The 23,744-nt window shown below is 45.9% G+C and overlaps 1 protein-coding gene across 1 annotated transcript in view; it reads left to right on the top strand.

Moving 5' to 3' along the window:
- The first annotated feature begins 2,315 nt into the window (after window positions 1-2,315).
- The window catches only part of LOC145345292 (Fc receptor-like protein 5), a 78,734-nt gene continuing 57,305 nt past the window's right edge, over window positions 2,316-23,744 (top strand). The window contains exons 1-2 of the mRNA XM_080193109.1: window positions 2,316-2,457; window positions 3,382-3,669. Coding sequence (XP_080049235.1) covers window positions 2,316-2,457; window positions 3,382-3,669 — 430 coding nt within the window. The remainder of the gene's footprint in view (window positions 2,458-3,381; window positions 3,670-23,744) is intronic.

Raw genomic sequence — 23,744 nt, forward strand, 5'->3', positions numbered from 1 at the left:
TCCTCCTCCATCTGCACCAGAAACTCCACCATACAATGATCACTCTCTCCAAGAGGATCCTTCACCGCAAGGTCCCTAATTCTACCCGCCTCATTACATAGCACCAGATCCAAGATAGCTCGCTCCCTCGTCGGCTCCAACACACACTGTTCAAGGAAATTATCCCGGCAGCATTCCAAGAACTCCTCCTCGAGCCCACCTCGTCCAACATGGGTCGACCAATCAATATGCAGATTGAAATCTCCCATAACTACTGCCGTCCCATTCCTGCACGCCGCACTTATTTGCATGTTAACAGCCCGCCCCACCTCCAGATCATTATTCGGGGGCCTATAGACGACACCCACCAGCGTCTTCCTCCCTTTGCTGTTCCTAATCTCCACCCACAACGATTCCACGTTCTGCTCTTTGGCTCCGATATCATCCCTTGCTACCACCTTGATACTATCCTTAATCAGCAGAGCTACGCCACCCCCTCTTTCCTCCTGCCTATCCTTCCTAAACACTTGATAGCCCTGTACATTCATCTCCCAGTCCCTGTCACCTTGCAGCCACGTCTCTGTAATGGCCACCAGATCGTATCCATTTGTGTCGATCTGCGCCACCAGCTCATCCACTTTATTCCGAATGCTTCGTGCATTCAGATAAAGTGCTTTCATCCCAGCCTTCACCTGGGCCCTATTTGCCGTAACGCCACCAATTGGGACATGCTCGGCCTCTTCCCTTACCTGTACCCTATCCTTAACTTTAGACCTCGTAGCGTCACCTACCCTCGCACCCTCCCCCCCCCTAATTAGTTTAAAGCCCTGTCTACAGTCCTCTTTACTCGATTCGCCAACACTCTGGTCCCAGCACGATTCAGACCAACCCCATCCTGCCCGAACAAGTCCCACCTACCCCAATACTGGTGCCAATGCCCCATAAATTCGAACCCATTCCTCCCACACCAATCCCTGAGCCACCCATTCACTTCCTTTATCCTGTCAACCCTACGCCCGTCTGCACTCAGTTCAGGCAGTAGCCCAGAGACGACCACCTTGTCGGTTCTACTTTTTAATTCCATTCCCAGCTTCTCATACTCCCTCCCCAGATCCTCAGTCCGCACTTTGCCTACGTCGCCAGCACCCACATGTACCACAACGACCGGATTCTCACCCTCCCACTCCAGATTCCTCTGCAGCCCAGCTGCGACATCCTGTACCCAAGCACCAGGCAGACAACACACCCTTCTGTGCACTTTGTCATTGTGACAAAGGACAGTGTCAATACCCTTCACCCCACTATCCCCAATCACTACTACGTTCCTTTTCCATTTCTCTTTGCCTATGTCCTGCTGCATCACTGTACCGTGTGCAGTTTGCTCACCAACCTCACCTGCCTCGTCTTCTTCCAGACTGGAAGCAAGAACCTCAAACCTGTTATGCAGATTAAGAGGCTGAGGCCTCCGCTCCTCACCCCCCTTCCTCCTCCCAGCAGCCCCCTTTTGTCCCTGACCCTTAGATTTAGCCAGTCTAGGGGCACCCTCTCTCCCCCTGATGAGCCTCAGTGTCTGTAGCTCAGAGGCCAGCTCATCCACCTTGAGCTGGAGCTCCTCCAGCAACCTGCACTTACTGCAGACATGGTCACTGGGAAGGACCCTGGGGTCCGCCAGTTCCCACATCATACAGAAACCACACATCACATGCCCCTCCATTATTCACTGTAATTTTTTATGGGGAAAAAATTTTTTTCCTTGTTTCTTGCTGTAGTAGTTTTGAAAAAATTTTTTTTCCTTGTTTTTTTTTCAAACAAACTCACCTGGCCTTTTTCCTTCAAGCCCTTTTTTGATATTAAGCCCTATTAACTCACTCTGCTTCCCTCTCACTCCGCTGCCCGCTCAGACGCTGCCCGCTGTCTACACCAGGCCTCCTTTTAAACCTGGCGCTGATTTAAAGCAGGCTGGTCCACAAATGCCTTTTCACCACACCCTCAGAATTCTTAAAGCAGTAAATACAATAAATAAATGCTTTAAACAGTTCTACAAAGAGTAAAGTGCTTTAAACTTATTTTAAACAGGTTTCTAACAGGTAAAATCTTAGCTCTCTCTCTCTCGACAATCTGGAGAACTGCACAGAGACAGAGAATAGGTGAGGACCACGGAGAGTTTGGGGAATATGTATGAATTGTTTTTCAAATCCAGTTGTTATTCAGTTGAGAGTGAGGGGGGTGGGAGAGGGGCTGGGGGATTATGTTGTTCTGTAAGAACAGGAGCATGGTGGATGAATGGGACTTGGTTTGAAGTAGGACAAGGCGGGGAACCAGCAGATATTTGATTCATGACATTCCGATGCCGGGTGACGGCTGGGAGGTCCACCAGGAGAGAGTTGGAAGACACAAGGCTGGAGGCAGAGGGAGACACGGGGATGGAGTCACACAATATCAGGGAGATGGACATTGGTGGACTGAGAGATGGTGCAGGTACAGGGATCAGAAGATCACTCAGGGTCTGACAGGATACAAAGATTTTGAAGTGTCTCCACCACCCCTCAGACAAATGTCAGTGAGGCGGCTCAAGGTGGTGACTGGGGAACGGATTTAGAGGGGGGACTCGGGGGAGGGGGGAGTGAATTCATTAACATGGACAATAACAGCAGATACATCAGAAGATCATCAACACACGGATTCCCTCCGGGTCTCACACAAACCCAAACGCCAAACATGTCGGTGCTTCTTCAATAATCTCTGGGTCCAGACGGGGCTTCCATTGGCTTTCCGTTTAACAACACTCCATGGACAGCCTCACATCAGAGAGGATCACCACCAGATTCACAAAGGGTAATGAGAGAGGGAGAATAATTGTCAGGCTGGTCAGAGACACTCACCTCTGGAATGAGCCAATATGTTGCTTTCACCAAAGTGAGTCCATTGTTTGAAAAGACACAGATTAAAGGAAATCTTCACCCCTTTAAATCAAATGTTCAAATCAGCTGCACTGAACAGAAATATTGACTGTAAATTAAACCATATCCTTCTTTCTCCTGTAACCCAGGGTACAATTACTGATTAAACATCTCACTTTGGAAAGGGAATCCCAGCCGGTTTATTTTATTTAGTGTTGTGATTTGATTTTCTACATTAAATAACGAGTTACACTTCACATTTACACCGTTAGCTGTGGATTGTTTTCTAATGAGCTGAGTTACTGAAATCCATTGAGTAAATTCCAATATCTCACTGTTTCTTCGAGATCTCATCCCGAAAACTCCCTTTTCTTCATCCTCAGTTCCCGATGCAAACATCTCCCTTCAACAGCAGTGCAATGGTTAGTGAGTGAGCTCAGTCCCTCTGTACCTGAAACCCTGGAGATCCATTCCTGACAGATTTCCATTCCTTCCAACACAGGGAACTTACCAAAGCTGCAGATATCACTGGATCAACCGACTGGAGTGTATCTAGAAACAGAGAATGTCACCCTCACCTGCACTGTGGAGACACATTGTTCCGATAAAACCTTCTACTTTTCCAAGGATGGTCAACATTCCAATCTTCCTCCAGTTTCCCCAAGGGACAACTCTGCAAGATTCTCGTTTGCTGCTTTGAACCAAGGAGGCCGTTATCGGTGTGTTTATTGGTGTCGGAGTGAACAGCCAGGTTCCCCATGGAGTGAATCTGTGAGGGTGATAATAGCAGGTGAGGGACTGGGAACGGAGATTGTTAACATATCTGTTCAAACTCATTCTGACTTTCACAAATCGTGTATTATCCACTGTCAGAAATTGGAAGGTTAGATATGAGGAGGGAGGAGTGTAACTGAATAATCTTCCCAGTCATTCCTTAACTCCTGACAGAATCCATGAGGGTTTGGGGCCTGAATTCTTGGCCTGTGGTTCAGGGTCAGGGGTGACCAAAGGATTGAGGCAGGGAGAGGTGTGAAGGACCCAGTCCTCAGATGAAGGGTTCTGTAACTGGGTAGCAGGTTTTGATCATTGCCACATGATGCTGTGTCTGACCAGGGATTGGTTCCCAAAATGTCTGATGCCTGGGTCACACCCCCCACCACCTCCAACTCCCCCCACCCCCGTCGTTCTGCTGCCTGGTGAAAGATGGGAGGGAAGGGGAGAGATCCCGGGATGTGTTTCTATCTGATGGGGTCTGTCCCACCATTTAAACTGATGGAAAAGACAGAATCGACACTCAGTGGATATTCCAGTGAATATATCTTTCACTAGTTTCAATCTGACCCTCTGCTTCTCACTGTCTGAGTTCCTTTTTCTTTGAGCTGAACCTCTTGCAAGTTGTAACCACTGCTTTCCGTTATAACACCTCACTACTATTAATATTCCCCTCAGTGCTGGACATTCTCCATTGCTTAGATCATTCTATTTTTATTCCATTTCAATGTCGCAACTGAATTTGAAGCATTCTGTATGTCAGAGTGTGAGAGAGAGAGTCTGTGTGTGTGTGTTTGAACGTGAGTGACAGCTTGTGTGTTTATGAGCGAGTGAGTGACAGCGAGTGAGTGACAGCGAGTGAGTGACAGCGAGTGAGTGACAGCGAGTGAATGAGTGACAGTGAGTGATGAGTGAGTGACAGTGAGTGAGCGAGTGAGTGACAGTGAGTGAGTGAGTGACAGTGAGTGAATGAGTGACAGCGAGTGAGTGAGTGACAGCGAGTGAGTGAGTGAATGAGTGACAGTGAGTGAGTGACAGTGAGTGACAGTGAGTGAGTGACAGTGAGTGAGTGACAGTGAGTGACAGCGAGTGAGTGACAGCGAGTGAGTGACAGCGAGTGAGTGAGTGACAGTGAGTGAGTGAGTGAATGAGTGACAGCGAGTGAGTGACAGCGAGTGAGTGACAGCGAGTGAGTGACAGCGAGTGAGTGAGTGAGTGGGTGACAGTGAGTCAGTGAGTGAGTGAGCAGTGAGTGACAGTGAGTGACAGCGAGTGAGTCAGTGAGTGAGTGACAGCGAGTGAGTGACAGTGAGTGAGTGAGTGAGTGGGTGACAGTGAGTGAGTGGGTGACAGTGTGAGTGAGTGAGTGACAGTGAGTGAGTGAGTGAGTGACAGTGAGTGTCACCGTTCACAGTTCCATCCACTCCAGAATGGAATCTACCACTTGTACTGGACACTATCTGTACACAAGTCCCATATCGATGCCTCACACTGCACCCCAACTATTTCCATCTGTCTTTCGGTTAAAGATTCACTCAGTCACAGAATTACTCTGTTCCCCCTGAACTGTTGGGGCTGTGGGACCAACATAATCTAGGATTGAATAATTGGATTGACATTTCAAAGACGCAGCACAGAATTATTCTTTGGGACACAGGAATGTAGGAACAGGAGTAGGCCATTTGGCCCTTCGAGCCTGCTGTCCCATTCATTATGATAATGGCTGATCATCAAATTTAATACTGTGATATCGCCTTTCCCCCATATCCCTTGATCCCTTTCGCTGCAAGATATCCTTCTTTGATATATTGATGTTCTCAAGCGCATTCACACAACTATCCCAGACCTCAACATCCCTCATGTCCTTCTCCTTGGTGAATACTGTTACAAAGTACTCATTAAAGATCTCATTCACTTCCTGTGATTCTGATAATTTAAAACTCCACACCTTGTCAGGCTCGGTTCAACAATAATCGATTCAACTCCAGTTATCTCCAGTTATCTCCAGTGTTTATTGAATGTGATTTACGACATTGGGTCAGTCTTCCACCAAACGTGAGGTGGGTAAGTAATAGCCACTCCACTGCAGAAAGACTAACAACTTACTATGATCATACAAAAGACTTATACTCCTTCCCCGCTGAAGCATGCACAAAGGGAGCAGCCTATCACTCGTCTCCAACACACGTTTTACCACATAAGGTATTTATGCTCCATTCGTACTTATCTCGTACTTAACCAATCACTCCCCACTGCACGTAGCATCTTCCCATATGGCAGTCAGTGACTGCATTCAGTAAAATGATCAGCAGACATTATTCTTTGTTCTCCAAAGCTGGCAATTATCTGATTATGCCTCCAGTATACAACACTACAAAGCCCCCCAAAGCACGCATCCGCAACACCAAAAAAAAACCCCTTTACATTCTCAGTTCCACGCAAAATTTCCCTCCATTATTCTTGAGTGAGCCTATTCTTTCTCTTGCTACCCTCTTGCTCCTCATATATGCATAAAAATCCTTGGGATTCTTCTTGATCCTGTTTGCTAAAGACATTTCATGGCCTCCTTTAGCTCTCCTAATTCCATGTTTCAGTTCCTTCCGATTTTCACTGTACTCAAAGAACAAAGAACAATACAGAACAGGAACAGGCCCTTCGGCCCTCCAAGCCTGCACCAATCATGTGTTCCTAACTAGACCATCCGTTTGTATCCCTCTATTCCCAGTCTATTCATGTGGCTATCCTAGCGTGTCTGCCTCAACCACCTTGCTTGTTAGTGTATTCCAGACCCCCAGCACCCTCTGTGTAAAATACATCCCCGCATATCCGTATTGAACCTTACCCCCCTTACCTTGAAGTTGTGACCCCTTGTGTTTGTCATTTCTGACCTGGGAAAAAGCTTCCAACTGTTCACCCTATCTATGCCCTTCATAATTTTATAAACTTCTATTAGGTCGCCCCTAAATCCCCATCTTTCCAGGGAGAACTACCCTAGTTTACTCAATCTCACCTCATAGCTAATACCCTCCATACCAGGCAACATCCTGGTAAACCTTCTCTGCACTCTCTCCAAAGCCTCCACATCCTTCCGGTCGTGTGGTGACCAGAACTGGATGCAGAATTCCAGATGTGGCCTAACCAACGTTCTATATAACCGCAACATCATCGCCAACTTTTATACTCTGTGCCCCGTCCAATACAGGCAAGCATGTCATATGCCTTCTTCACCACCTTTTCCACCTGCGCTGCCACCTTTAAGGATCTGTGGACCTGCACACCCAGGTCCCTCTGTGTGTCTATACTCCTGATGGTTCTGCCATTTATTGTATAGTTTCCCCCTGCATTAGATCTACCAAACTGAATTACTTTGCATTTATCTGAATTAAATTTCATCTGTCATTTCTCTGCTCAGTTTTCCAGCCTATCTATATCCTGCTGTATTCTCTGACAATATTCATCACTTTCCACAACTCCAGCAATCCTTGTGTCGTCTGCAAACTTACTAATCAGACCAGCTACATCTTCTTCCAAATCATTTATATATATATCACAAACAGCAGAGGTCCCATACAGAGCCCTGTGGAACACCAGTAGTCACAGACCTCCAATCAGAAAAAGACCCCTCCACTGCTACCCTCTGTCTTCTATGGCCAAGCCAGTTCTGTACCCATCTAGCTAGTTCACCTTTTATCCCGTAAGATTTAACCTTTTGCACCAGCCTGCCATGAGGAACCTTATCAAATGCTTTACTAAAATCCATGTAGACAACATCCACGGCCCTTCCTTGTCAATCATTTTTGTCACCTCCTCAAAAAACTCAAAGATTTGTGAGTCATGACTTCCTTTGTACAAAACCGTGTTGTCTATCGCTAATGAGACTATTCAGTTCTAAATGTGTATTGATCCTATCTCTAAGCATCTTCTCCAACAATTTCCCTACCACGGACGTCAATCTCACTGGCCTATAATTACCCGAGTTATCCTTGCTGCCCTTCTTAAATAACGGGACCACATTTGCTACCCTCTAATCCTCTGGGACCTCACCTGTGTTCAATGAAGAAACAAAGATTTCTGTTAGAGGCCCAACAATTTCATCTCTTGTCTCTCTCAGTAATCTAGGGCAGATACCATCTGGCCCTGGGGATTTGTCTATCATAATAGGATTTATAGTTATTTGGAGAGTAAAGAATTGATTGGAGATAGTCAGCATGGTTTTGTGGCGGGTAGGTCGTGCCTTACTAACCTTATTGAGTTTTTTGAGAAAGTGACCAAAGAGGTGGATGGGGGTAAGGCAGTGGACGTGGTGTATATGGATTTTAGTAAGGCGTTTGATAAGGTTCACCATGGTAGGCTTCTGCAGAAAATGCAGATGTATGGGATTGGGGGTGATCTAGGGAATTGGATCAGGAATTGGCTAGCGGATAGGAGACAGAGGGTGGCGGTTGATGGTAAATATTCATCATGGAGTTCGGTTTCGAGTGGTGTGCCTCAGGGATCTGTTTTGGGGCCACTGCTGTTTGTAATTTTTATTAATGATCTGGATGAGGGTATAGTTGGGTGGATTAGTAAGTTTGCTGATGACACCAAAGTCGGAGGTGTGGTAGATAGTGATGAAGGGTGTCATAGTTTGCAGGAAGACTTAGACAGGTTGCAGAGCTGGGCCGAGAGGTGGCGGATGGAGTTTAATGCGGAGAAGTGTGAGGTAATTCACTTTGGTAGGAATAACAGATGTGTTGAGTATAGGGCTAATGGGAGGACTTTGAATAGTGTGGATGAGCAGAGGGATCTAGGTGTATGTGTACATAGATCCCTGAAAGTTGGGAGTCAAGTAGATAAGGTTGTTAAGAAGGCATACGGTGTCTTGGCGTTTATTGGTAGGGGGATTGAATTTAGGAGTCGCAGCGTCATGTTGCAACTGTACACAACTCTGGTGCAGCCGCACTTGGAGTACTGTGTGCAGTTCTGGTCCCCACATTACAGGAAGGATGTGGAGGCTTTGGAGAGGGTGCAGAGGAGGTTTACCAGGATGTTGCCTGGTATGGAGGGGAGGTCCTATGAGGAGAGGCTGAGGGATTTGGGGTTGTTTTCGCTGGAAAGAAGGTGGCTAAGAGGGGATCTTATTGAAACACATAAGATGATTAGAGGTTTAGATAGGGTGGATAGTAATAGCCTTTTTCCTCTGATGGAGAAATCTAGCACGAGGGGGCATGGCTTTAAATTAAGGGGTGGTAGTTATAGGACGGATGTCAGGGGTAGGTTCTTTACCCAGAGGGTGGTGAGGGATTGGAATGCCCTGCCTGCTGCAGTTGTAAATGCGCCTAGTTTGGGGGCGTTTAAGAGATCCGTGGATAGGTTTATGGACAAGAAGGGATTGGTTTAGGTTAGTGGGTCATTGTTTTGTAACTGGTCGGCGCAACATCGTGGGCCGAAGGGCCTGTTCTGCGCTGTAATGTTCTATGTTCTATGTTCTAATGCTTCCTAAAATACCTAACATTTCCTCCCTTGTAATTGCAATTTGTTCTAACGGGTCTACACATCCCTCTGAGACACTACCAATCAACGTGTCCCTCTCCTTAGTGAATACTGATACAAAGGATTCATTTAGGATCTCATCTACTTCCTTGGGCTCTAAGCATAATTCTACTCCTTTCTTCGTGAGGGGTCCGACTCTTTCTCTGACAATCCTCTTGTTCTTAACGTATGTATAAAATGCCTTGGGATTCTTTTTCATCCTGTCTGCCAAGGACATTTCATGACCCCTTTTTGCCCTTCTCACTCCCTGTTTGAGTTCCTTTCTACTCTCTCTGTATTCTTCCATTGCTTCAGCTGTTTTTAGCTGCCTGGACCTTATGTGTGCCTCTTTTTCCTGTTTGATTAGACCCACAGTTTCCCTGGTTATCCTCGGCTCTTGAATCCTACCTTTCCTGTCCTTCCTTTTTTACAGACACATGCCTGTCCTGCACTCCTATCAACTGCTCCTTAAAAGACTCCCACATGCCAGATGTGGATTTACCCTCAAACAGCCTCTCCCAATCAACAGCCACCAGATCCTGCCTAATCCGGCTATAGTTAGCCTTCCCCTCCTTTCAACACCTTACCCATAGGACAACACTCATCCTTTTCCATGACTATTCAAAAGTTTACAGAATTGTGGTCACTGTTTGCCGTATGTTCCCCCACTGAAACTTTGATGACCTGACCAGGCTGATTCCCCAGTACTAGGTCCAGTATAGTTCCCTCACTAGTTGGACTGTCAACATATTGTTCCAAAGAACCTTCCTGGACACATTTTACAAATTCCTCCCTGTCCGGATCCCCAGCCCGAAGGGATTTCCAGTCTATATGAGGGAAATTAAAATCTCCCACTACAACAACCCTATTTTTCCTACACCTGTCCAGAATCTCCTTACATATTTGTTCCCCAATTTCCCATGGGCTGTTGGGAGGCCTGTGGTATACCCCCAGCATAGTGACTGTGCCCTTCCTGTTTCTGAGCTCTACCCAGTGTCTCGTTACATGATGCTTCCAAATTGTCCACCCTCTGTACCACTGTAATATGCTCCCCAACCAGTACTGCTACTCCCCCACCCCTTCTAGCCCCTCCTCTGTCTCGCCTAAAACATTTATACGCCGGAATATTCAGCTGCCAGTCCTATCCTTCTTTTAACCAAGTCTCTGTCATTGCAACCACATCCAAGGTCCGCGCATGCATTAAGGCTCTAAGTTCATCTGTTTTGCCCATTCCGCTCCTTGCATTGAAGCAGATGCACTCCAGACTTCCAGGCCCACTGAGTTCATCCTCCCCCAGATTGCTCTTCCTCTTAGGTAGCCTTGTCTTTGCCCCATGCTCGTCCCCAGTCTCTACACTTGCTGATCTATTGTTCTGATCCCCACCCCCCAACACATTAGTTTAAACCCACCTGAACCTCTCTAGCAAAGCTCCCAGCCAGGTCTTCGCCAGTTTCTGGATCCCTGGATGTATCGGATACTTCCTTTTTCCTTTTGTTGAAGATTAAAATTTCCCTTCTAATCCTGGTTTCTGAATCCTGCCATTTTTATCCATCATTTTTACGGGAATATTCCTCCCCTCCATTTCAATCAACTGGCCTTGAAAAGCCTCCCACATGTCAGGCATGTTTGCCCTTAAATAGCCGCTCCCAGTCCACATGCCCCAGTTCCTGTCTAATTTGGATGTTATTGTCCCTCGCACAATTAAGCACCCTCACCCGAGGGCCACTCTTAACCTTATCCATGGCTACCCAAAAACTTATGGAATTCTGGTCGCTCAGCCCAAAATGCTCCCCTGCTGAAACATCGATCCCCTGGCCTGGCTCCCTCCCTAACTCCCTGAATTGTTTTTACAAGTCCTCTTCTTGTCTATGTCATCAGTGCCAATGTGGACAATGACATCTGTCTGTTTACTCTCCTGTTTCAGGATGCTGTGGATCCACTTAGTGACATGCAGGACCCTGGCACCAGGGAGACAACACAGCCCTGACTATCGAGTCTCCGCTAATATCTCTCGCTTGCACTGATCCCAACCCTGCTCTACACCAGAACCAGTTGTGGTGTCACAAGCCTGGCTGCTGCTGGTATCTTCCATTGAGCAGCTATCTCCCCCTCCAACATATCCAAACGGTACCTGTTTGAAAGGGGGATAACCGCAGGAAAATCCTGCCTTACCTTCCTGCCTCTCCTGATGGGCACCCATCTACCTGTCTGAACCTGTGGTGTGACCACCTCCCTGAAACAAGTGTGTGTCACACTCTCTGCCCCCTGTATGCTCTGCAATGTATCCAGCTGCTGCTCCAACTGAACCACACGGTCTCTGAGCAGCTGTAGCTGGTCATACTTTCCGAAGAGATTGTCATCAGGGACGCTGGAAAGCTCGCTGGCCTCTCCCATCTGCCACATCCTTTAAACAAATCCCTGGATGAGCATGTTAGCGCGAGTGGGTGAAACAACCACTATGGACTCAGGGTGATGTTCAATAATGGCACAGCTTTATTTTCTTTATGTCGACGGAGAAGCGCAGTCAGGACATACAATCGGACTGTCCCGAAAGCGCTCTGTCCGTCCCTCACAGCAGGCTATAGTTATACCTGAACTTCGGTGCAGTATGCGATTCAAACGCTAATACTTTATTTACAATATTCGACTTTAGCCATCCCGTCTCGATGTTTTCAAGTGTTGAGGAAATTGTTTTAGGTGTGTGTTAATTGTTTTGTCTGATTGGTTATTTAATAGTCTAGAATCTCCAAGGTTTGAACCATTGGTGTGTCATTGATCTCAAAAGAGGTTTTGAGGGGACAGGAATGTTTCCTTAACTATGCTAATTTTAGATGTCTCCATGGTTTGTTTGACTGTTTTAAAAGTGCTGATTTGATGGGGTGGAGATTTAGTTCCTGTAGGTGCCATCCTGTCCAATTTCCCTTATGTGCTAGCCCTCATTTGCATTCTAAAAGCATGCTCTTGCCTACTGATCGGTGTCTGTTACTTTGTGATTTTTAGTGGAGAGGCTCTGAGTGTAACTTTAGTCTGCTTCCGTTTTGTGTGCCCAATTTCATAAAATTTGTTGTCTGATAACAAGCACTTGGAATGTTATAACATTCAGGGCTATGGGACAAGTGCTGGTGAATGGGATTAGGTGGGAGATCAGGTAGTTCTCGTGTGCTGGTGAAGACTCGATGGGCCGAAGGGCCTCTTCAGTTCAGTATGATTCTGTGATAGTTGGTAACTAATTACCTATCTGGAGAAAAGATTGGATGTTGGGAAAGTGAGGGGGGGTGAGTTTCATGAAAAACACCCTCAAACGATTGGAGATGGGAGTTCAGTGTGAGGAAAGACCCTGTTTGGGGAATATAGTAACAACCTGTGATTCTGGGAAAGGTCTCAGTTTTCATTTCACTCATTCATATTCAAAGAACAAAGAACAACACAGCACGGGAAACAGGCCCTTCGGCCCAACGAGCCCGCACCGCCATTTTAACATTATGAGTGCCCTCCTCTACCCATGACCTTTGTCTACACCTATTGGGGAGGATTGAGGGAAGACTAATTTAGGGACAATTTGTTACACCAATCAGCCTAAGAGCACGTTTTTCGGGATGTGGGAGGAAACTGGAGCACCCGGAGAAAACTCACGCACTCACGGGGAGAATGTGCAAACTCCCGCAGACACTATGGTGATGGATTTGATTGTTATAACCCATCGTGTTGTAACACTGATACTGGTGACTGGAGCCTAGATTGTCAATGCCATGGGAAATGCCTCGTTCTTGTTGTTGGTGCTCCATCCATTAACACTTTCTGGGGACGATAACTCAGGAACAATCCGGCATTCCCACTGGCCACAGCCAATGTTCTATTGAATGGGAACATTCATTCCAAATTTACAGTGACAGCTCCGAATGTTCCTGAGGATATCCAAAGTTGCCATTGGACGTCCTTGTGTCTGTTCTGCTGTCCAGTTGGAGTGTGAGAGATCTAAACCTTCTCTAATTTCACACACCCTGATGACCTTTCCTCTAACAATATAAAATAACAAAAACCTTTCACCCCCGAGTCTGTAATTTACAACCGATCGAACCTCAGCTGTGATTTGAGGAGTGTGTGAGCTGATCTAGACTGCTCCTCGAGTGAGGAATTTCTTGCCAGTATCGCCCTTGAAAGGGTGATTTCTAATTCTGAGATTTTGCTGACTGTTTCTCCAGGGTGAGATGAAAGAACACAGAGTCTCCCAGAATGCTGCATCAAGGAATTAATTTCCCTCAAACAATTCCATTTCACCCGTTTCTCTTCCACACTCAGCGCTGTCCATGCAGACTGTTGTCAGAATTCACCCCATTGGACCCTGGAATCATTCTAATGGATCACTCCAGCTGGGGTCCAATCTCAGAAACATCTGTCCTGCCCCACCCAGCCCATCCTCCAGCTGTTTAAAGCTTTCAATGGCTATCTGTCTCTCTGTCACCTCCTGTCCAGAGGAAAGGATCTCCCTCTCTATCCTGAAAAACAGTCACAATTGTCCCCCCAACACGAGTCCCATCCTCACAGAAATATCATTTCATTGCTATAGTGCCCATAATGTGCTAATCCCTTACTGGGTGTGTCAAAGGGAGCCATTAACTATTGTGAGAAACGCAGCTCACAGTCAAACAATTTTAGTCGAGTCAAGTTCCGAAGGAGCAAGATATTCTATTTAACGTTCTTGCAAGACCGGGCGTCCAGAAAAGTAGGCACACCTTACATCGATGTGCAGCACATTTTTATACTTTTTTACAAGCTTTGTAATGGCTTTGCAATGTGTTGTTCTCCCCTAATTGGTGGTCCCTGTCCCATCTATGTGTTGTCATTCCCCTATTGGCTCGAGGTGCCCCAAGTTTCCATCCCCTCTACTCCCCATCTAACAATGTCTCCTGTTATCACAAGAGTGCATTAGTAAACTCATCCGTCTTATCTAACACTGTTACATGTCCAGTTCAGATTGGCGGTAATCAATCCTTGGCCAACTTACTCACTGCTGTCCCGACTATCTCAGTGACCTTTTTCCCCCTTTTATGCTTAGTTGTAGAAACAACACATCTTGTATGCCATTTGCTTTTTACAACCTGGACCTCGTACATTCCTTCAGGATTCCTTCAGCATGAGTCGCAAAAACCCAGCTTGCAGGTGCAGCAGGTGGTCAGGAAGGCGAATGGGATGCTGGCCTTCATAGCGAGGGGGATTGAATATAAAAGTAGGGAGGTCTTGCTGCGGCTGTATAGGGCATTGGTGAGGCCGCAGCTGGAGTACTGTGTGCAGTTTTGGGCGCCGTACTTACGCAAGGATATTTTGGCCTTGGAGGGAGTGCAGAGGAGGTTTACTAGGCTGATGCCGGAGTTGAGGGGGTTGAGCTATGAGGAGAGGCTGAATAAATTAAGCTTGTACTCGTTAGAGTTTAGAAGAATGAGGGGAGATCTCATTGAAACGTATAAGATGATGAATGGGACGGATAGGATAGAGGTGGAGAGACTCTTCCCGCTCAGAAAGGATAGTAGGACTAGGGGGCACAGCCTCAAGATAAAGGGGGGGGTGGTTTAGAACGGAGTTGCGGAGGAACTTCTTCACTCAAAGGGTGGTGAATCTCTGGAATTCTCTGCTCGTTGAAGTGGTGGAGGCTACCTCGCTAAATATTTTTAAGGCGCGGGTTGATGGGTTTTTGATAAGAGAGGGGATTAAGGGTTATGGGGAGAGGGCGGGAAAGTGGAACTGAGCAGCGACAGATCAGCCATGATCTTATTGAATGGCGGGGCAGGCTCGAAGGGCTAGTTGGCCTACTCCTGCTCCTATTTCTTATGTTCTTATGTGGTGTATGCTTCACTGCACACCACACATCTGGTGTTATTCCTACACCGCAGGCAGTCTCTTTATTGTCCCTGACTATTGCTCTGTTAGCAGCAGCGAATTTTATGTCCTATGTTTGTGACTAAAATCACAGTTGTTTCCATAATGTGGGTTATCAATGTGTCTGACTATATCCAGTCTACCTAACTTTAGGCAATTTTTCTATGGTGTACAGATATATGTGTTAACAGCATCTTTACCTGTTGCTCACACTATTGAACACTGAGTGGAGATCTTAGTGTCGACAACTCAAATCAGTGTGGAGGGAGGGAGGTGTTTATGAGTGTCATTAAGCGGGGGGAGAGCGAGAGAGACAGGGGCAGAGGTTTCGGGAGGGGATTCCAGAGCTCAGGTCCCCAGGCAGCTGAAGGAGCCCATTGTGGAGCGATGGAAAGTGGGGGAGAGTTCCCGAGGCAGCAATTTATCCGGGTATGGAGAAATCAGAGGGTTCATAATCTAGAGGATCACACACAGATAGAGAGGAGTCGAGGACCATGGAGAGTTTGGAGAACATATTTGAACATTTTTTTAAATGCAGCTTTTGTTCAGTTCAGTGGGGATGGTGCCGGGGGGTTTATGTTCTTCTGTGAGTGGAGTAGCAGGAGGTGCTGTGGGCGGGTGAGGGGTGGGGGGATGGTAGTGGGAGGTGGTGAACTTGTGTGTGTGTGTGTGTGCGCGCGCGAGTGTGGGTCAGAGAGTGTGTGTCAGAGAGAGAGGGTGTGTGTCAGAGAGAGAGTGTGTGTCAGAGAGCGTGTGTGTGTGTCAGAGAGAGAGTGTGTGACTGTCTGGTGTGTGTGTGTCTTGCGTGTCTGAGTGCTGTCTGTAATTGAGTCAGTGTCCATTCCTGGGAACTTGTACTGACTACATTTCCCACTCAGTGAGAGATGAGCACATCTCGGAGCTGTGACTTGTCCAAATGGACAGAGACTAAAGCCTTTCATTTCAAACAGGGCATTTGCTTCCTGCTCTCCTCAGAACTGATCTGTCAATCTCCATCTTTAACCATCTCAATTGTCACTGTTCACAGCTCCATCCACTCCAGAATGGAACTCCAGCACTTGTACTGAACATTCATCACCACTCTCTGGGTGAAGAAATTTCTCCTCACTTAATCCTAAAAGGATTATCCCCTTATTCTCAATCTATGACCCTTATTTCGAGTGCCCCGCAATCGAGAACATTCTTCCTGAACCTATCATCTTTAACCCTGTTACAATTTTAAAATTTCTATGAGATTCCCTCTCACGCCTCTGAACTCCAGTGAATATAATCCTAACCAATTTAGTCTCTCCTCGTATAACAGACCTGCCATCCCAGGAATCAGCCTGGTAAACCTTCTCTGTACTCCCTCTATCGCAAGGACATCCTTCCTCAGATAAGGAGACCAAAACTGCACTCAATAATCCAGGTGTGGCCTCACCAATGCTCTGTACAACTGCAGTAAAATTTCCCACTCCTATACTCAGAGCATCTCACTTTGAAGGTCAACATACCATTTGATTTCTTTACTGCCTGCTGTACCTGCGCACTCACTTCCAGCAACTCATGCAGCAGGACACCAAAGTGTCGCCGTGTATCCACCTCTCTCAATTTACATCCATTCAAATAATAATCTGCCTTCCTATTATTGCTATGAAGTGGATAACCTCACATGTATCCACATTTTACTGCATTGCCACACATGTCTCCACTCCCTCAACCTGTCTAAATCACACTGAACCAGCTCTGCATCCTCCTCACAGCTCACCCTCCCACCCAACCTTGTATCATCTGCAAACATGGAGATAATGGGGTCCTAGCACAAATCCCTGTGGAACACCAGCACAGATCCCTGTGGAATCTCACTCGTCAAAGACCACCAATGGGAAAAATGTCAATTTCTGCCAACTCCTTGCTTCATATCGGCTAACCAGCTTTCTATACATCTCAAGAAACTAACCACAATCCTGTGGCTTTAACTTTACAGGGTAGTCTGCTGTGTGAGACCTTGTTGAGTAGGCCATTCGGCTCCTTGTTTTCTGCTCAGCCATTCAATTAGATCATGGCTGATTCTCTACAATATTTCTGCATAATCTACTTATCCCTTAATATCTTTAATATCTAGGAATGTATTGGTCTCTGTCTGGAATATGCTCAGTGACTGGGACTCCAGATCTCTCTGGAGAAGCAAAGAATTCCAAATGTTCTGAGTGAAGAAATTCCTCTTCATCTCAATCCAAAATGGCCAACTTGTCATTTCGAGGCAATGGCTGTGATTCTCCCAAAAGTCCTGAATTGGTGGGAGAACTGTTCTAAGTCCTAAATTCTAAATCTAAGTCATGAAAGCTGTCAGCCAGCTATCCAGTGGCAAAGCCCCAGGGGCAGATGCCATACCAGCAGAGACCTCCAAAGCAGGTCTTGTACTTATTGAGAAGCTCACCGAGTTGTTCCAGCCCTTTTTGAAGCAAGGATCCATTCCTCAGGAACTTAAAGATGCTTCCATCGTACACCTCTACAAGAGGAAGGACAATCAGCAAGTATGCGACAACCACCGAGGAATCTCGCTGCTCTCCATCACACGAAAAACCCCTTGTAAGTTTCTCTCAACTCCAGCATGAACAATCCTAACCTGGTCAATCTCTCCTCATACATCAGTCCCACCATCCCCGGAATCAGCCTGGTAAACCTTCGCTGCACTCCCTCGACAGCAAGAACCTCCTTCCTCAGAAAAGGAGACCCAAACTGCACACAATACTCCAGGTGTGGCCTCATCAGGGCCCCTGTATAATTGTAACAACACATCCCTGCTCCTGTACTCGAAACCTCTCGCAATGAAGGCCAACGTACCATTTGCCTTCTTTACCACCTGCTGCATCTGCATGCTTACCTTCAGTGACTGATGCACAAGGACACCCAGGTCCCTCTGCACACTCCCCTCTCCCAATTTACAGCCATCAGGTAGTAATCTGCCTTTATGTTTATGCTTCCAAAGTGAATAACCTCACATTTATCCAAATTATACTGCATCTGCCATTGATTAGCCCACTCACCCAACCTATCCAGATCATTCTGAAGGATCTGTGTACCCTCGTCACAGTTCACTCTCCCACCCAATTGGTGTGAGCAATTCTTGAGAGTATGAAAATAGATAAGTCCCCTGGGCCGGATGGGATTTATCCTAGGATTCTCTGGGAGGCTAGGGAGGAGATTGCAGACTCTTTGGCTTTGATCTTTATGTCGTCATTGGCTACAGGTATAGTGCCGGAAGACTGGAGGATAACAAATGTTGTCCCCTTGCTCAAGAAGGGGAGTAGAGACCATTCTGGGAATTATAGACCGGTGAGCCTTACTTCTGTTGTGGACAAAGTTTTGGAAAGGAGTATAAGAGATAGGATTTATAATCATCTAGAGAGAAATAAATTGATTAGGGATAGTCAACACAGTTTTGTGAAGGGTAGGTCGTGCCTCACAAACCTTATTGAGTTCTTTGAGAAAGTGAACAAAGAAATGGATGAGGGTAAAGCAGTTGAGGTGGTGTATATGGATTTTAGCAAAGCGTTTGATAAGGTTCCCCATGGTAGGTTACTGCCGAAAATGCAGATGCATGGGATTGAGGGTGATTTAGTAGTTTGGATCAGGAATTGGCTAGCTGATAGAAGACACAGGGTGGTGGTTGATGGGAAATATTCAACCTGGAGTTCAGTTACTAGTGGTGTACCTCAGGGATCTGTTTTGGGGCCACTGCTGTTTGTCATTTTTATAAATACCTAGATGAGGGTGTACAAGGATGGGTTAGTACATTTGTGGACAACACTAAAGTCAGAGGAGTTGTAGACAGTGAGGATGGATGTTACAATTTGCAGAGGGATATAGATAAGCTGCAGAGCTGGGCTGAGGGGTGGCAAGTGGAGTTTAATGCAGAAAAATGTGAGGTGATTCACTTTGGAAAGAGTAACAGGATTACAGAATATAGGGCTAATGGAAGGACTCTTGGTAGTGTTGATGAGCAGAGAGATCTCGGTGTACATGTGCATAGCTCCCTGAAAGTTGGTACCCAGGTTGATAAGGTTGTTAGGAAGGCGTACGGTGTGTTAGCTTTTATTGGTAGAGGGATTGAATTTCGGAGCCGTGAGATCATGTTGCAACTGTATAAAACTCTGGTGCGGCCACACTTGGAGTATTGCGTACAGTTCTGGTCGCCGCATTGTAAGAAGGATGTGGAGGCATTGGAAAGGGTGCAGAGGAGGTTTACCAGGATGTTGCCTGGTATGGTGGGAAGGCCTTATGAGGAAAGGCTGAGGAACTTGAGGTTGTTTTCGTAAGAGAGAAGGAGGTTAAGAGGTGACTTAATTGAGGCATACCAGATGATCAGAGGATTAGATAGGGTGGACAGTGAGAGCCTTTTTCCTTGGATGGTGATGGCTAACACGAGGGGACATAGCTTTAAATCGAGGGGTGATAATTATAGGACGGATGTCAGAGGTAGGTTCTCTACTCAGAGGGTAGTAAGGGCGTGGAATGACCTGCCTGCAACCGTTGTGGACTCGCCAACATTAAGGGCGTTCAAATGGTCATTGGATAGGCATATGGATAATATTGGAACAGTTTAGGTCAGAGGTCATTAGATTGGTTCCACTGGTCGGTGCAACATCGAGGGTCGAAGGGCCTGTCCTGCGCTGTAATGTTCTATGTAACTAGGTATTATTTGCAAACTTTGAGATGTTACATTTTGTTCCCTCATCCAGTCATTAATACATATTGTGAATAGCTGGGGTCCCAGCACTGATCCCTGTGGCACCCCGCTCGTTACTGCCGGCCAGTTTGAAAAAGACCCGTTAAATCCAACACTTAGTTTCCTCTCGACCAACCAGTTTTCTACCCGTCTCAATTCTCCTTCCCCAATCCCATGGGCTTTACTCTTACACGATAATCTCTTATGTGGGACCGTGTCAAATGTTCTCTGAAAGTCCAAATATGTCACATTGATTGGCTCCCCATTATCAACTCCACCAGTTACATCTTCAAAGAATTCCAACAGATTTGTCAAGCATGATTTCCCCTTCATAAATCCATGCTGACTCTGTCTGATCCTGCCACTGCTTTCTCAATGCTCCGCTATAAAGTCCTTGATAATGGATTTGAGAATTTCCCCCACACCGATGTTAGGCTTACCGCTCTATAATCCTCGAGCCACTTCCTTAAGTATTCTGGGATATAGATTATCAGATCCTGGGGATTTATCCGCCTTCAATCCCAATAATTTTCCCAGCACCATTTCTCTACTAATATTAATCTCCCTTACTTCTTCCCTCTCACTAAATCTTGCATTTTCTAACATTTCTGGTATCTGATTTATCTCCATGTATTCAGTTGCTCAGCCATTTCTTTATCTCTAATTATACAATCCCCAGTTTCTGTCAGTGGGGGAACTAACTTTGTCGTCACCAACCTATTTCTCTTCAGGTATCTATAGAAACCCTTCATGTCAGTGTTTCTGTTCCCTGCAAGTTCGCTGAATCAATTCCTTGGCTCTTTGTTGAATTCTAAACAGTTCCCAATCCTCAGACTGGTTACTTTTCTTGGACAATCCATGTGCTTCTTCCTTGGATTGGATACTCTCTCTAATTTCCTTTGTAAGCCATGGATTGGCTCTCTTACCCATTTTGTTTTTGTTCCAGACAGCAATAAACAGTTGGTGCAGTTCCCCCATGTGTTCCTGGAATGTTTCTCATCGCCTATCCACCGTCACTCCTTTCAGTAACTCTCCCCAATCTATCAATCCCAACTCACACCTCACATCTTCATAGTTTCCTTTATTAAGATTCAGCACTCTAGTCTCTGAATCAACTACTTCACTCTCCATCTCAATAAAAAATTCTTCATGTTATGGGTGCTCATTCCCAAGGGGTCTCACACAGCTACATTGACAATGATTCCCTTCTCATTACACAGTGCCTAATCTAAACTGGCCTGCTCTCTAGTTGGTTCCTTCACATACTGGTGAAGGAAATCACCCTGTTTACACTCCAGGAATTCCTCCTCTATGGCTTTGTGGTTTATTTGATTTGCCCAATCTATGTGCAGATTAAAATCACCCATGATCACCGATATTCCCTCATCACATTCATCTCTAATTTTGTGTTTAATGCCATTCCCAACATCACCACTGCAGGTTGGGGGTCTATATATGATACAAACTGATGTTTTTGCCCCTTGGTATTTCCCAAATCTACCCACATTGTCAGAGCTAATATCCTTTCTCACTATTGTTAATTCTTCTTTAACCAGCAGCACCACTCCACTCCCTTTTCCTTTTGTATCTGTCCTTCCTAAATTCTGAATACCCTGGGACATTCAATTCCTAACCCTGGTCCCCCTGCTGCTATGTCTCAGTAATCCCAATTATATCGCACCCATTTACATCTATCTGCATGATCAGTTCATCCACTTTATTGTAAATGCTCCATGTGTTAAGGCTCAGAGCCTTTAAGCTTGTCTTTTTAACATTGTTTGCCTCACTCCCAATATTTTTCCTTCTAGCCCTGTTTGAATTTTGTTCCTGGTTTCTCTGCCGATATCTTTTCTTATCCCCTTTTCTATGTTTTGTTTTTGCCCTTGCCCCCTCCTTCTCTGACTCTTTACACAGATTCCCATCTCCCAGCATATTAGTTTAAACCCTCCCCAGCCGCTCTAGCAAACAGTCCCCCTTGGACATCAGTCCCAGTCCTACCCAGGTGTAACCCATTCAATTTATACAGGTCTCAGCTTCCCAACAACCGGTCCAAATGTCCCAGGAATCTGAAACTCTCTCCCTGACAGCTTCTCTCCAGTCTCATATTCATCCGATATATCCTGTCCTTTCTATTCTGACTAGCAACTGGCACTGGTAGTAATCCTGAGATCACTACCTTTGAGATCTATTTTCTTCCTGGCTCCCTGTGTTCTGCTTTTAGAATCTCATCCCTTTTTTATCTATGTTGTTTGTACCGATACGTACCACGACCACTGGCTGTTCACCCTCCCCCTCCAGAATGTCCTGTACCCGCTCTGAGACATTATTGACCCAGGGAGGCAACATACCATCCTACAGTCGTGTTTGGGACCACAGAAATGTCTGTCTATTCCCCTTACAGTTGAGTCCCCTATAACCATTGTACTGGCACATTTTTTATCCCTTCCCTGTGCAGCAGAACCAAACACGGTGCAATGAGTTTGGCTGCTGCCGCTTTCCCCAGAAAGGCCATTTCCCTCAACATCCAAAACGGTGTATCTGTTCTGTGGGGGAATGGCCACAGAAGATTCCTGCACTACCCTGCCTGTCTGCCTGTGAGTGCAGGGAGATGTAGTGTGAAAGTCCGCACCATTGTTGGTCGTTTATCCAAGAATTAATATGGAATTTGTTCAAGATATTCGGTAGACATTCTCACAATGTCTATTCTTTCAGTGTATTTAAACACATCTTCCCTGATCCATTGCTTTCTCTGTCAAGGTTTAACTTTATATTTGTCCCCAGTGATGTGTTTCTGAGCTGAAACCACAGGTTTCCGTTACAAACACTGACTGTGACTAAAATACACCCAGATTGATAGTTAATTTTCTCTCTCTATCGGTTTATTGTGACATCGCAGATTGCTTGTAAACTATTTTCTGTTTCCCTGCATTGACACAATGTTCAGTTCTCATTATTGAGATGGCACTTTCTCCTGTTGTCTCCTGGAGTTGGTCACATCATTGAGATGGAGATCTGTGTAGACAGCAGAGACTAATGTCCTTCAGTAAACACATGACAGCAGCTGCTGTTTGTGGTCGACATTTTATCATCTCACCCTCGTTTTGTTCAGTTTAACAACCCAAAGTCTGAATCCATTCCATAATGGTGCTCCCTGACAGACAGACAAACGGAGAGACACACAAACTGGAAGGGACAAAGATCAGGACACAAACTCAGACACAGACAGACGAAGTGTGAGACATGCAGACAGTTAGGAACAGACAGACAGAGATAAGAACACATTGGTACACACAAGGACACAGAGACACACACAAGGATAGACAAAAGCACCATGACTGCAACAAATACACACAGATAGACACAGACACAGAGAGAGACTGCCACAAAGACAGGGACAGGCATATGCACAGAGAGATACAGGCATACACATAGCCAGACATATACAGAGACTGACATAGGAACAGGGAGAGACAGACAAAACTCCGAGACAGACAAGGCACACACTCGTGCACAGAGATATAAACACAGAGACACGGATAGACGCAGACATATACACAGAGTGCGACAAATACAGCAATAAACACTCAGGCCAGCAAAGAAGAAAAGACACACAGAGATAAACAGACACACACAGACAGACTGACACAGACATTCAGAGGCAGACACACACAAAGAGACTGACACTTAGGCACATAGAAACAGAGAAACACATACAGACTGCCACACACACATAGACACATGCACGCAGAGACAGGCACAGGCAGAGACAAACAAAAAGAGACACACACAGCCAGACACAGAAGACATAAATATATGAGGAATATAGGGAAGATAAATTTCCACTTAGTAGAGTAGAGGCATCAATAAAAGGGCTTGAAGGCTATGGTGGAGAGAGCACAGATTTAAGGTAAGGGGCAAGAATGTTAGAGGGGATTTGAGGGAAACATTTTTTCACCCAGAAGGTGTTGGGGATCTAGAACTTGCTGCCTGAAAGGGTG

This window comes from Carcharhinus amblyrhynchos, chromosome 7 (assembly GCF_965287045.1).
Source record: "Carcharhinus amblyrhynchos chromosome 7, sCarAmb.v2.hapA, whole genome shotgun sequence".
NCBI classification, from domain to species: Eukaryota; Metazoa; Chordata; class Chondrichthyes; order Carcharhiniformes; family Carcharhinidae; genus Carcharhinus; species Carcharhinus amblyrhynchos.